Source organism: Drosophila melanogaster, chromosome 2R (assembly GCF_000001215.4).
Source record: "Drosophila melanogaster chromosome 2R".
NCBI classification, from domain to species: Eukaryota; Metazoa; Arthropoda; class Insecta; order Diptera; family Drosophilidae; genus Drosophila; species Drosophila melanogaster.
In genome coordinates this window covers 10,823,387-10,836,561 of record NT_033778.4, presented here as the reverse complement: position 1 = coordinate 10,836,561, position 13,175 = coordinate 10,823,387, and the positions used below count along the sequence as shown (strand labels likewise).

The following is a 13,175-nucleotide window of genomic DNA, read 5'->3' as shown; positions in this document are numbered from 1 at the left end:
TACCCCGCCACAAGTCGATATGTACTATGGAGCTAGCAGTAGTGCTACCTAGCTACCTCAACTATATGCACGACATGTCTGTGTCAGTGCGCGACTATATATTAAAGTCGGTCCTACAAACGCGATTTGTATTTACACAGTCATATAGAAATTTCCCACGAGGTTTGAGGCCGAAGGGGGGCCCATTCAGGCCTCGTTTCCAGCCCTTGGGCACTTGGTTAGTGGCAGGTGGGGATTAGCCTGGTGTGGCAGTTGTTTAGCGTTTTGGTTACTTTGTGGAATTTTCAAGTCAACTCGCATGCACCTCGTTGGAAAACCCAACCGATGTCAGTCAACAACAAAATGCAAGGGATATTAGATATATACTCTATAGATTCTAAAGATCATAGTTATGTCAGGAAAAAAAACAAAACTGACCTTTAAAATTAAGAATATTATTAGCAAAACTATTGCAGCACTTACAATTACACATGTGTACAATGATTATGGTAATGATGGATTTGTGGCAGCTATTGGAAATTACATTTGATCACTCTGATGGCGGGTGTGGGCATGGGGATTAGAAAATCCCAAACACATTTCCAGCGAACCCAACACCAATTTGCAAGCGAACCGAGGGCCCATGCCCATGCAATCGTCCTTCCAGGCCACCATTGCCACCAACAGGCGGACCCATTCCGAAATCAAACTCCCCATCGCTGTAAGTGGAAACCCGTTACAGTTGGTTGTCGTGCCTGAGCCTCCGCAGAACGTTGGGGATTTTTTTCGTATGTCGTATTAAAGTTGGCAAGGCGAGCGGCCAAGAAATTCGCGTATTTTCACAGCCCAGCTCAGTTCCGCTCCATTCAGTTTAGTTCTGTTTAGTTCCTGAGCGAAGGCGAACGGACTCGGGCGCGCGTCGTTCCCGCAGCGCGGTAATTCCCCATATAATATAATAATAATATGTACATATCTGAATAATATGGCCTGGGACACGATGGCTGCACGTTGTTCAGTTCGCGTGAGGCGTGGCGCTAAAGTCGCGCAATTTTAGGCCGTTCTTTGGGGGAAAAACCAACCAAGCAAGTGCCATTAGTGAATGCCACTAACTACATAATTAATGTAATTGCCGGAGATCGAACATCCTGGTGTTTATGCATATAACAAAATGCGTCGGCATCTTGGGGCATTTTAAATTTCCATTAATTTCAATCCGAGTTGGATCTTTGAACATAGCCGCCCCACCACCACGCAGGATCCACCGCATGAAAACAAATGGCTTTCATCCGAGAGTTAGTGCGTGTTTTCAATCAAAGTGAAGTCCATCATTCATTCGAGTGTGTAGATAAAGTATCTGCGAGATCAACGCTACACGAGACATGTGGTGTGAGTGATTTAGGCAAGATCCGTATCTGTGTGTGTCCACTTGGGGACAGGCCTGGTCTAGCCGGATACGGTTCATCTCACGATCTGCATACAGCCGCACTTCTATATATGTACATACCTAACTACATACGTATTGCCCGAGATCTGGCAGATCTGGAAGTGGAATTTTTAATTTGCGCGAAAATACCCATTGCCATTGCCAATGTCAGCCGTAGAAAGTAATTTATAGGAAGTGGATGTCCATGCAATTATGTGTGTGCTGCTGGCCAGGAAGCCTGCAATTGAAACCCTCGATCTGTCCATCTAACCCACTGACCGCCCGTGCCCCGTGCAACTGGGAAATCCGCACACTCGTATCTTGCCAGATATCGGTCGCATAAATAGTCGCATAGATTGAGCTGTTACACCGGCCACCGTAAAAGCTGTCTGTCTGCTCAGCGACTTAAGTAAAATTGGCACGCGATTCAATTGAATCTTGGCGAGAAGTGTGCTGTGTGCCCTGTGCCGGGGCAATTGCCAGTACATCAGCATTATGCCATGCCTTGACCGCCGGCGGAGCTCATCCTCCTCCTCCTCCTCTTCATCCGCTCCAGCTCCTTGCGACCCTTCCGCATCCATGTGTACAGTGGAGTCTATGTGGCTTGAATCCACCCTACTGACCTAGGAAAACAAACAGCTATTGTCCGTATCAGTAGTAACTGATCATAACTATTTTCTTCTAACTAATTGAATACATTTTACCATTTTAATAGTTCTTTTCTAAGAAATTAATCTTAGTTTTACTTCCAACTAGAAACACTTAGGGTAAAGTAATTGCCCGCTAGTGAGTTACCACTGTAGCTACCATTTTACGACTGCAATCCGCAATCGCACGCCCACACAGCGAGATATCACAGATGCGGATACAGATACTCGTATCTAGATGATCACTCATTCGGCGCGCGAGCTCGGCTCTTGTTTATTCGAGTTCCGAACGGCAGCCGGATCGGAGGGTAAACCTTGCGGATTAAGTTAGCCCCAACCAGGACCCCATATATATATATATATATATCTTTTGTTCAGTGTTTGTGTCGTGCAAAAAAAGAAAATAAGAAACAGCCAGAGAGCCAAATAAATCCAAAATCAAAACAAAATGTAAGAACAAACCAAGATACAGCAGTACAGAGATACAGATATACAAGTTGCGAATAGCAAAGGCAAGCCAATGCAAATGATTGAAAATATTGTGTTACAGAAACCGAATTATGATATTCCCACGTCGGTGTAAAGTGAGATGATTTGAGGTCTGTGTGTTACAAATCCTTTCCCGTGCCGTCGCCCCAACATCATGCTCGACAAATTCAACACAAACGCATTCATATCGTTTGGACTGGGATTCATACTGATGTGGTAAGCTTGAACTCGATTCCCGATTCCTGAATCCTGATACCCACTATACCCACTCCCATTCTCCATACCATCTGGAGTTCTGAGTCGCCAAGTGCAAACCCCACTTATCCCAGACCCAGAATCATAATCGTTTCCAGTTCAAGGGGAACCTTCGTCCTGCCAAATGTGCAAAAAATCGGTTCCGTTCGGTTCGGTTTAGTTTGATTTTTCGGTTCGAAATACCTATAGCAAGGTCAATTGGATCACAGTCAAATGAGAATCCTGCACGGCATATGCGGAGGAAACTAATGTTATTACTCGCCTGCCAGGAGGTTAAACACCAAAACAGAACACAGCCAAACCGAACCGAACTCTGAAACGAATCGAATCGAATGGAATCGAATGGAATGGTAGCGCCGGCCAGCACGAAGGAAGTTAATTTCAAATTCAGACTTAAATTGACAAAGTTTGCTACAGTTGCATGTGGCAGACATCAGGCAAAGGACTCCCCTTTGTCTCACCGCACCGACACCCGCCTGCCCTGCTTCCCCGCCCAGTACATTACATACCCCAAGGAACTGCATTTGAATTTCCCTACCACTCTGTTTTCTGCTGCTCATTTTGCAGGCTGAGCGAAGCCACGGAAGCCCACATGAACTACACAGCCAAGCCGCGAGTAGTTCTTCCGCCTAATTATGTCAAGGGTAAGTTGAACTCCAACCAATAGCAATGGCCCCTCGATACCCTAGAAATAACCCCTAATATGCCCTCGAATGCAATACGGTTGCGGGCAGTAAATCGTACTCCTCGAAGGTGTCCTTTTTCGATGCGGACTCCTTTTGTGTTTAATTGCCACGGATTGCCCGCAGGCGTTTTTTTTTCCATTCTGATTTCTGATTTGTTTGCACCATGAAACCGCCAACCGTGCATATATGGATATGGATATGGATATGCGTGTTCGGGGTTTTTCTTCACCATTTGCAGCCTTTTTTCAGCCTTTTTTCAACCATTTTTCCTCCTCTCTGCTCGTTTCGTGACGCGGCGAGTTGAGTTTCAGGGCCTCCGTCTATGGCATACTAGGTTAGGGTTACGGATTACGGGGTATGGGTTAGGAACCAAAGGGGGCTTTTGACGTCATCCGGCATTACGATCGATTAAAATCAAAATAACATTTACCGGCGTCAATTGCCAGCCAACCCGAATTGCCGAAGAATTTGTGGAATCTAAGGATCTAAAGGAGAGCTAGGCATTAAAGTTACATTAATTCGTAAAATACTTCATGCTAAACGGAAACATTTAACCGAAACTCACCTGCATAATTGTATAAGTTAAGGTATACCAATTAAATGAGTTCCTTTTTCATTAGGCTTACACATAAAACGACTAAAGTTCACTAAACTTAAGCTACACTATAAATTACTCAACGCAATTAAGTGCATTTTGTGCGAAAATGTAAACGACTGGCAACTGTTGGGTAATAAATCTTTAAGCAGATACAGATATTGAAAACAAGCAGATGATTATCCACTGAAAAATCATTGTTATATGCCAATTTGTGCAAACAAGTTTGAAACACCTTTGAATTTTGCTATTATCAAATGCATTATTTTTGTTTAAGCCAGCACAGATTCTGGAAAATATCCTTTTAGATGAATGTATCTTAGTTTATTATATTTGAATTGGTAGGTGAATTCTTATGCAATAGCTGCATTATTTGGCCAGAAACATTTTACCAGAAGTATGAATAGTTCACCAAAAATTACCGCGAGGCGTGTTTTCTTCATTTGCGGCAATTGCTGAGAAAGCTAATCAACACCTTTATTTCTATCGATTTTCACGGGTTGTGTAATACGCATGAAAACCGTAGGCTGTCCCTGAACTTGGTGGGAAATCGGAGTATAAGTCGGGGGTTTCCTTGGTTCGGTTTTTTTTTTTTGGTGGATTCCAGACGGAGGCCCCTTTAAAATGAATTTGCGCACGAAAGTTTGGTCGGGATTCTCAGTGGGTTGGGATGGGGTGATTGTGATTCTTGATTCGTGATTGTGCGAATAAGCGAATAATGTGTTCACACCGAATGAATGTTGGCTAACCGGTGATCGCCTTGATTTATTGCAGAAATACGACCGCCCTCGAAGAAGGGCTCACCAGTGATAGTAGACTTTAGCATATTCGTTGTAGATATTAACTCAATTAACGTAGAGGATATGGACTTTAGGTAAGTGCCGTCGCTCGTGTTGACACCTCTGAGATCGGGAGTTCGTAATGGAGCATATAGCGATACTGTGTACATTTTCAGAGTAGACATGTTTATACATCAGCGCTGGCTGGAGTCGCGTCTGGAGATCCCAGATGACATATTCGAGGAGGGCGACGACTACGTGACGCTGCTTCCAGAGGTCTTTGAGAATTTTTGGCAGCCGGATCCGTACTTTCTTAATTCCAAAATTGCCGGTACGTCCAAACCCACTTAATGAACCCCATAGACTATATGTATGTGTGTAGTAGTATGTATGTGTGTGCGTAGTGTATGCTTAATGTTCGATATGTGTTCTACGTACATACATATGTACAATCTTGGATCGGGATTCCTGCACTTTTGTCCAGCTGAGCTCATCACCCTATCTGTCTAATTAAACTCTATAAGTGTGGACCGTTTGTATATAGTAACGAATTACTTTGTTTTCCTTTGTTTATTTGTTTTTTTTTTCCTAATCCACCGGTTACTAATCCACCGACTAACATTGAATTCCCGAACTAACAATACCGATACTTCTGCATAGGATACGGAAGTCCATATGTTGCGTCCACTTCCCTGCTACGCAATAAGGGTGAAAGAGATTCGAAAAACTTTCATCTAGACAAAGATATAAGTATATCAAAATGACTCTAGATCTGTGTTTGCCACTTTTGTGTTTTTTGCCAAAATCCATCGAAATCGATATCAGTATCAGTATCAGTATCAGTATCAGTATCAATATCAGTTTCAATATCAGCGCATAACTTCCATCCAATGTATCCTGTATATTCAACATTCTTCGATATTTATCTTAATACCGACTACGTACTGGCCGATTTAAGTGTATACAGTTCCCTGTGTGTATATAAACATATATCCCATGCATCGCACACATAGCGAAAGACCCAGTGTACATTTAAGTTCTTTTATAATTTACCCACCCAATACCGGACCCGCCCACTTGCGGCCCTCATTATACGCACGAAATCCATTCCGGTTCCAATGCCATGGTCGAAACAGGACACTCCAAACCACAGTAGAGCCACCCGTTGTCCCCCACCGCCATGGTCAGGACCATCGCCCACGCTCCGTATCCGAATCCTAAAACGAAAACGAAAATTTGCAGTTGCACCCGCGGTCCTGATAAGATCTCACCTTGGAATCACATGTGCACCCCCGTTGGCAATTTGGTTTTTTTTTTCCATTTTGGGCTGCCATTGTCAACATTTACAAAACAAAAATCGATTCCAAATCGGTCAGCCTTGTTTATATTCCCAGTCACGATTGTTAAGCACAAGTCAGTCTTGGATTTTCAAATAATATTATTTTCGAAAATTATTTATTCTTTAATTGGAAATCATTATAGTAACTGTCTTTAAGTTTTAGCGTTTACAAATAAAAAAGAAACATCAACTCATTCGTCGTTAGTAGAAAATCGCGCTTGAACCTAGACGTAAGGTGATCACCAGCAAGATCACCATCACGGCACCACCCAACCACTGATCCACTGAACCACTGAACCACCACCGAAATGCGCAAGAAATGAGTCTATCGATGCCAATGCCATAGTTCTAATCAAAACCCATTTGTTCCGCATCTCTGCAACGTCTTCTCGATGTCTTTTCGTTGTAGAAATAGCGACACTGACCCACAAGTTCACGTCGGTGACGCTCTACAAGAACAAAACGGTGCGCTATGCGGCCCGGATGCATGCGATCATCGCCTGCCAGATGGAGTTCCAGCTGTACCCCATGGACATCCAGGTGTGTCCCATCTACATCGAGAGCTGTAAGTGAGCCTACACACTCCCAATTCCAGCCTTATCTTACTGTATCCAATCCCGAAGTCTCGTCGAACAATCAAAAGGTTAAGCTGCGCTGGTCCGACTCCGGGGTGACCCTCAATCCGGAACTGAAGCTGCTGCAGTACAATCTGGGCCAGCCGCTGGAACTGGAGGAGAGCGACGGCTACATGCCGGAGAAGGTGGGGAACTTCTCCCGCCTCACCGTATACTTCCGCTTCGAGCGCCAGATTGGCCACCACCTCATCCAGACCTTCGCCCCCTCATCGCTGGTGGTGATGCTGTCCTGGTTCAGCTTCTGGCTGGGACTGGACGCCATTCCGGGGCGCGTAACGCTACTGGTGACCTGCATGCTGACCCTGGTGACCATGTTTACGGGCGCCGACATTCCGCCAGTGGCCTACGTTAAGGTGGGTTCATTGTAAGACTCAAAACTGAAACACAAATCTTAAAAATATCATTGGCCTACATATATAAAAAACTCTATATATAATAGTTCTAAACAAGAGGGTCTCCCTTTTTCAGGCACTGGATCTCTGGATGGCCGGGTGCATGCTGTCCGTGTTCGCCGCGCTGGCCGAGTTCGTGGTGGTGAAAGTGCTGGACGTGCAGTACCAGTACCAGGTGAACCGCATACCCAAGGTACTGCCCATGGTAAGGCAGCTGTGGGGATATCGCTTTAATAAGTAATGCCACCTTCTTGTCGTTCCGATTTCGATTCGATTCGCGTAGCGCATCAGCAATATGGAGAAGGGTCAGTGTGCGACGGTGGCCAGTTGGGAGGGCGGAGCGGTGCGGTCGCGGAAGGCCACTCAGACGCCCACGACACCGGGCCAGGTGAGCTATTAGCCACTGATATGGATATGTGGGGGAAACAGTGCACATGTCACACACATCCTGTATATACATATATATAATTTCAAATAACTCCCTAGACATCGCTCCAGGGTAACGGCGGACCGCCGAAGCCAGCAAGACGTCAAAGTCTACTTTCCGTGGCGTGGACGGATACGGATACCGGCGTGGAGAAGATCATGTGGCGAGAGATCGACAAGGTGTCCCGCGCCGTATTCCCCATCCTGTTCTTTGTGTTTGTGCTCCTGTACTGGCCGATACTGCTGATGAAGTCGTCCTAGGATTTGGGGAGCTCCAGACTGCATATGTCTGGACTCCGTTAAAAAGTCGAACAAACGCGAATATGTTGATGAAACTGCAATTGGACTGGATTTGGATATGCAAACTTCAAGTGCAATGCCAGTGACGCTAGGTCTTTGGATGGGAATATCTGGAAACCGAGAGCTCTATGCTGCACGTCATCAGAGTACAAGAAACCACAAGGAAAGTCTACAGTTACCTAAATACATCCATCGGGTACATTGAAATGCCAGTACTGAGTGTTATGGACTACTTGCTCATATTGTTCATTTGAGTATATGCTTTGTACAGATCCAAACAATACCGATATTATTACAATACCCCAAATTATTTCAAATCTATGCCTCAATCGCAAAACAAAACACGTATGTAACTCTTTCGGCAGGACACCGCGCACACCCACAGGATGGAATGCTTCGCTACTCAACTATATTAGCCATGATCCCACAAGGATTACCCAAATTTGAGTTTAGTTCTGCCTTATGCATATACATATATGTATTGTACACCGGATAACAAACAAACGTATATCACTGTGCTAGTGACAATACCCAGAGTCGAAAGGGTTGTCCCTACTTTCAAAGTATACACTCTCTACAATTGCGAGCTACACGCATAAATCATTTTCGGGCAAACGATTTTAATTGAACTTTTGTATTAGGCTTAAGCAAATCAGCCAAGATATGGAATTGGTGCTTTACGAAGATAATAATAATACAATGGCCTCAAAGGATATTTGGATTGTAAATAACGAAACGAACAGTGAATGCTTTTAGAGATTTTTACATATTTAGAATTATTTATCCATTATAGCGCATTTTAATGCAAACATTAGAGCTGTGGCTTTTACATCTAATACTAAAATCGACCTGTAGTTCAAACAGCGCACATCAGGCAGAATTTTTGAAACTATAAACATATATATATACATATATATATGTTAAGCTAAATCGAGTTTATATTTGATATGGAAATACAAACACAATGTAAATACATTACATCACTACTATATATATTACATGCATATATTTATCTAGGATTGTAACTGCTATAAAAAGTTAAGTTTATATAAATATCTGTATTCTTTCCATTTTTAAGTTATGTTGTTCACTCAGCTAATCGTAGTTCAGTGAACCCTCTAACAATGTTATCGAAAAGCTTTAAATTTATTCTTAATAAAAGACAAGGCGCGTACATCTATCAAATCAAAGTATGCGTCGATTTAGATAACAAGGAAATAGTTGGCAATGCTCCGATTCAAGCCATCTCTTCTTCGGATCCGCTGTCGCTCTCCTCCTCATCGCTAAACTGCGCCTGTCCATTTTCGTCGTCCTTCGACCTGATAAGTAGCATTTCCTCATCACTATCTTCCTCCGTCGCATTGGGTTTGCCCTCGTTTTTCTGCTCCAACTTATCAGCTCTATCCAGGAGTACTTTCAACGTGTACTTGTTGTAGTCGCAGCTGCATATATAAAGAACTTAGTGAAATCTCCTTTTACACAATATAAAAAAGTATACTTACATTTTGTTAAGCATTTCGTATTTCCTCGAAAGAACCTCGTGCAGTGCCAGCAAGCCCGTGTGCTGAAAGACTCCATCTTGGTTTCCGTGTTTGGTCAGCAGACAGCAGCTCCATTGCAGATAGAACTCTATGTGTGGCGTGGACTGGAGCTGACGGGCCAATTGTTGCAACAGTCGCTGGGCAAACTCCGGCGACAGATCCGCACAAACCAGTTCGACTGGAAAAGCGAAAGGAGCAAGGACTCAATATGCATGCAATACAGACACGTGCTGCCAAAGCTGTTTACGGCAAGCCATTTGCATGTACTACCATTATAGTTCGTTTGCAAGCGGTATTGGAAGGGGTTATTAACCAAGGTAAGAGCTGGGGCGAGGACCTTGAAACTGTTTATTAACACAGCAAAAGTGCAAATTTGCACATTCGATCGGAGAACGGAGTCAGGGCAAGTGGCGAACCACTCCGCCACTACGGCGGAGTGTGTCGCCGCTATTTTTAGTCGCGGCAGCGATGAAGGTTGCCAAAACTGACAAGGACTGGCCCCTGAATGCAGCAGGCGATTTAGCATTTTACTCACCGTCCTTATACGGCACTCGCTCCAGCACTAGGGCAATCAAATTGGGCTCGTTTAGCTTGAGGGACATGACCAACGCCTTGGTGTAATTCTGCTGCTTGAGGGACTCGTGGACCGCTTTCGGCGTAACTTCCAGCGAGAGATCAAAGGGATCGAAGACAACACCTGAACAGAAATGCGTAGAGTCAATATATATATGGTAATCATAATAAATACTAGTAGAGCCTACCCTTATCTAAGGCGTATATGCATAGTCCTTCAGTGCCAGCAGCCGCAAATGCCTGGCCTGTGGGTGAGAACTTTACGGAGAACACCCTAACCTCTTGCTGGAATCTCCTGGATGACATGTCTCCCCGTTGTACGCCCGGCAATCGAATAGCCACCCTGCCGCCCTCCAGCTCTTCTCGTTCTTCCACAAGAGCCATGTTGCCAAATTCACTTAAATGTTTTCGACTGATAAAGTCCTGTGAACAAAATATACAGTGAATACAAGGATATTTGTACAAAATTTCTTTGATTACTCACATTAAGGCCATCTAAGCTGTGGTTTTGTGTGATCTCAAATTTCTTCAAAAGTATTGCCTCCCTAACATGGTAAATGCATATGTTTGCAGACTTTCCAGCCGCCAGTATGCACTCTCCATCCGCTGAGTACTCAATGGTGGAAAAATAGCTAGCAAGAAAGGCAGTTAATATATAGAACTTATTTTAAATACACGGATCATCTTACTTTGCCTGAGCATTTTTCCTCGCTGTTATAATATCGGTTTCCAGGCGCCCTGCGCTCAGATCATTGCGACCCTCTATAGTAGTAACTTGGCCAGCAGATTTGATGTCGAAAATTGTTATATTACCACTGAGAGTGGCCACAGCAATCTGCCAGAGTTTGAATGCCATATGTACAAAGGTATTGTCGAACGAATGATGTAGTAAACACATACCTCTTCACCACTAGGACTGAAAGTAACATTTGTAACATCTGAAACAGCATCAATAGTTTCGTGCTCGCTGTTGCTCTCCAGGCAGTTCCATATCTTGACGGTCTTGTCCCAAGAACCAGACACCAAAGTTGATGAAGTAGCCACTGGTGAGAATGCAATGGAAACTACGGGTCCCTCATGGCCACTGATGATCTCCAGCAGCTTTCCTGTTTTAACTGACCACAGGAAGATATCGAATACGTCCTGGCCGCCAGCCACAACTAACTCGCCAGAGTAATCCACAGCTACACAGGAGAACTGAGCAGGATTCGGTGAGGTGAAAGTCCTGAAGTTGCGGTATCTGAAATAAGAAACAGCATATAAGTATACCATACGATTGAGACCTAAGCAAAATCCACCTGTTGACATCAAAAGCACGCACTGTGCCGTCTAGGGAACTGCTAACCAGGAACTTCTTGTTCCTGCTGAACTGTATGCCAGTAACTCCACTGGTGTGCTCGCTGAAAGTAACAAAACAGAAACTGCTCTGCGTGTTCCAGAGCTTCACCTTGGAGTCTTCGCCGCCAGTGGCGATGAACTGACCATCCGAGGAGTAAGCAATGCAGGTCATTTCGCTGCTGTGTCCCTGCTGCTTCATTATGTATTGCTCGCTTTGCCACTCCCAAACCAGAAGTTGGCCAATCTCTCGGGAGGCCAATGCGACCCAGTCACCAGTGCAGTTGAAGAGAGCCGCCGAAATAGGATAGTCGGAAATGCTCAGCGAATGAATCATGTTGACGTCGGGCAATTCGTAGAGGTAGAAAGCTCCGGAACTGAAGGCTACCACCAAAACCTTGGTACGAGTGTTGTAGTTTGCCGCGGTCAGTTGTACATCCCGCTGTTCTTTTCGCGGCTCATCGGCCAAGTAATGACGAGTTATTTTTTTGTAAAAGAAGGGGTGACTCTTCGTCTCGTCCTCATTTTTTATATGGTTGACATCTTCGGCTTCCTTGGTAGATTCCTCCTTCAACGCATCCTTTTCCACTACATTTTCAACGTCATCTTCTGACTCATTGTCAGATACTGCCTTCTTTTCCTTCTTCCTTTGAGGGGGAGCGATTTTTGGCCTTTCAGCATCCTCTAAATCCGAGGGAGCTAGGCTGCATTCCCACAAGCAGAGCTGACCATTGCGGCTTATGGTGTTCAAGTGCAAGCTGTTTGCCTCGAAAAAACAAGCTACAATGGCGTCTGTGTGGCCACTTAGGTTATAGGTGCGGAAGTTCTTTGTATAGTTGATGGCAACGATTTTGGTGGAGCTATCCCGACAGCCGATTGCCAAAAGTCGAGAGTCCGAAGACCAGTCCAGCCAAGTGACATCGTCGAATCCACCTAGGAATCTTCGGCGCAGGACGAAAGGATTGTACTCCCCTGTGATCTCACCAGGTGCACAGAATATCAACACTACGTTCTGCACAGCGACGGCAAAGAATGCTCCATTTGGACTGAAGCAGATGCACTGTACGCCCGTCTGGAACTTGTGACGATGTATCACCGTACAGGACATCATGCTGATGAGCTGCGCCTCACCCTTTTCATTGACTGCGATGAGCAGACTTCCATCCGGGGAAAGAGCTATGTTCGTGTAGTTATACCGCGATTCCAGGGACAAGGTGCGCGATTTGTTGCTGCAAAGGAATAAAATATATTCATGAAGTCTTTGGATTTAAAACGGTAACTCACTTTTTTAAATCGTAGACCGTTATCCTATTGCCAACCGGACTGATAACGGAATTGCCATCCGGTGTGAACACCAAGTTTCCATTACGATATATTGTGCCCAACAGGTTGGAAAACTATAAAAACCAGACATTAGCAATTTGTAGTATTAACTTATGAGACAAATTACTTTGTAGGAAAACTTCATATTGCGGCGGGCTTTTAACTAAAACCACGAGCTAAAATATAAACAAAAACTCCCGCACGTGTTGAGGTAAACAGCACATGAGGATGGAATTGCACTAACGCATTCTTAAATCCCGCAGCACAGTATATACCACAACGGTGACAAACATCGAATAAAGCAAATAATAAGCCACGTCTTTATAAGAATATATAACATAATACTTAATTTTTAAAATACTTCATTGCTTAAACTTTAATTTTTTGAATTCATGTTATAAAATAATCACTTCACATTTACGGTAACTGTCATACCAGTTGTTTACTGTACTACGCTC

At 44.2% G+C, this 13,175-nt stretch overlaps 2 protein-coding genes across 6 annotated transcripts; one reads left to right on the top strand and one right to left on the bottom strand.

The window, feature by feature from the left end:
- Positions 1 to 852: 852 nt before the first annotated feature.
- alka (alkaliphile) lies at positions 853 to 9,132 on the top strand. Of its 4 annotated transcripts, none has more exons than NM_001299370.1 (10): positions 853 to 914; positions 2,600 to 2,754; positions 3,361 to 3,437; positions 4,849 to 4,948; positions 5,030 to 5,184; positions 6,602 to 6,757; positions 6,816 to 7,180; positions 7,296 to 7,412; positions 7,503 to 7,607; positions 7,706 to 9,132. In NM_001299370.1, the coding sequence occupies exons 2-10, from the start codon at positions 2,693 to 2,695 to the stop codon at positions 7,904 to 7,906; spliced, it is 1,338 nt and encodes a 445-aa protein (NP_001286299.1). In that variant the 5' UTR covers positions 853 to 914; positions 2,600 to 2,692; the 3' UTR covers positions 7,907 to 9,132. The 4 variants fall into 4 exon arrangements, with proteins under 4 accessions (NP_001286299.1, NP_001286298.1, NP_001286297.1 ...); NM_001299369.1 differs by having other exon boundaries at positions 7,296 to 7,424; NM_001299368.1 differs by lacking the exon at positions 853 to 914 and adding an exon at positions 2,326 to 2,499.
- On the bottom strand, positions 8,918 to 13,157 carry CG12325 (uncharacterized protein). 2 transcript variants are annotated; one of them, NM_001299367.1, is made up of 10 exons: positions 12,845 to 13,157; positions 12,679 to 12,791; positions 11,358 to 12,623; positions 10,960 to 11,299; positions 10,749 to 10,894; positions 10,544 to 10,691; positions 10,248 to 10,482; positions 10,022 to 10,183; positions 9,448 to 9,664; positions 8,918 to 9,387 (listed from the first exon to the last, which is right to left on the bottom strand). In NM_001299367.1, exons 1-10 carry the CDS (start codon positions 12,860 to 12,862, stop codon positions 9,183 to 9,185), a joined length of 2,850 nt encoding a protein of 949 aa, NP_001286296.1. In that variant the 5' UTR covers positions 12,863 to 13,157; the 3' UTR covers positions 8,918 to 9,182. The 2 variants fall into 2 exon arrangements, with proteins under 2 accessions (NP_001286296.1, NP_610618.1); NM_136774.2 differs by having other exon boundaries at positions 12,845 to 12,967.
- Between the last annotated feature and the right edge of the window lie 18 nt (positions 13,158 to 13,175).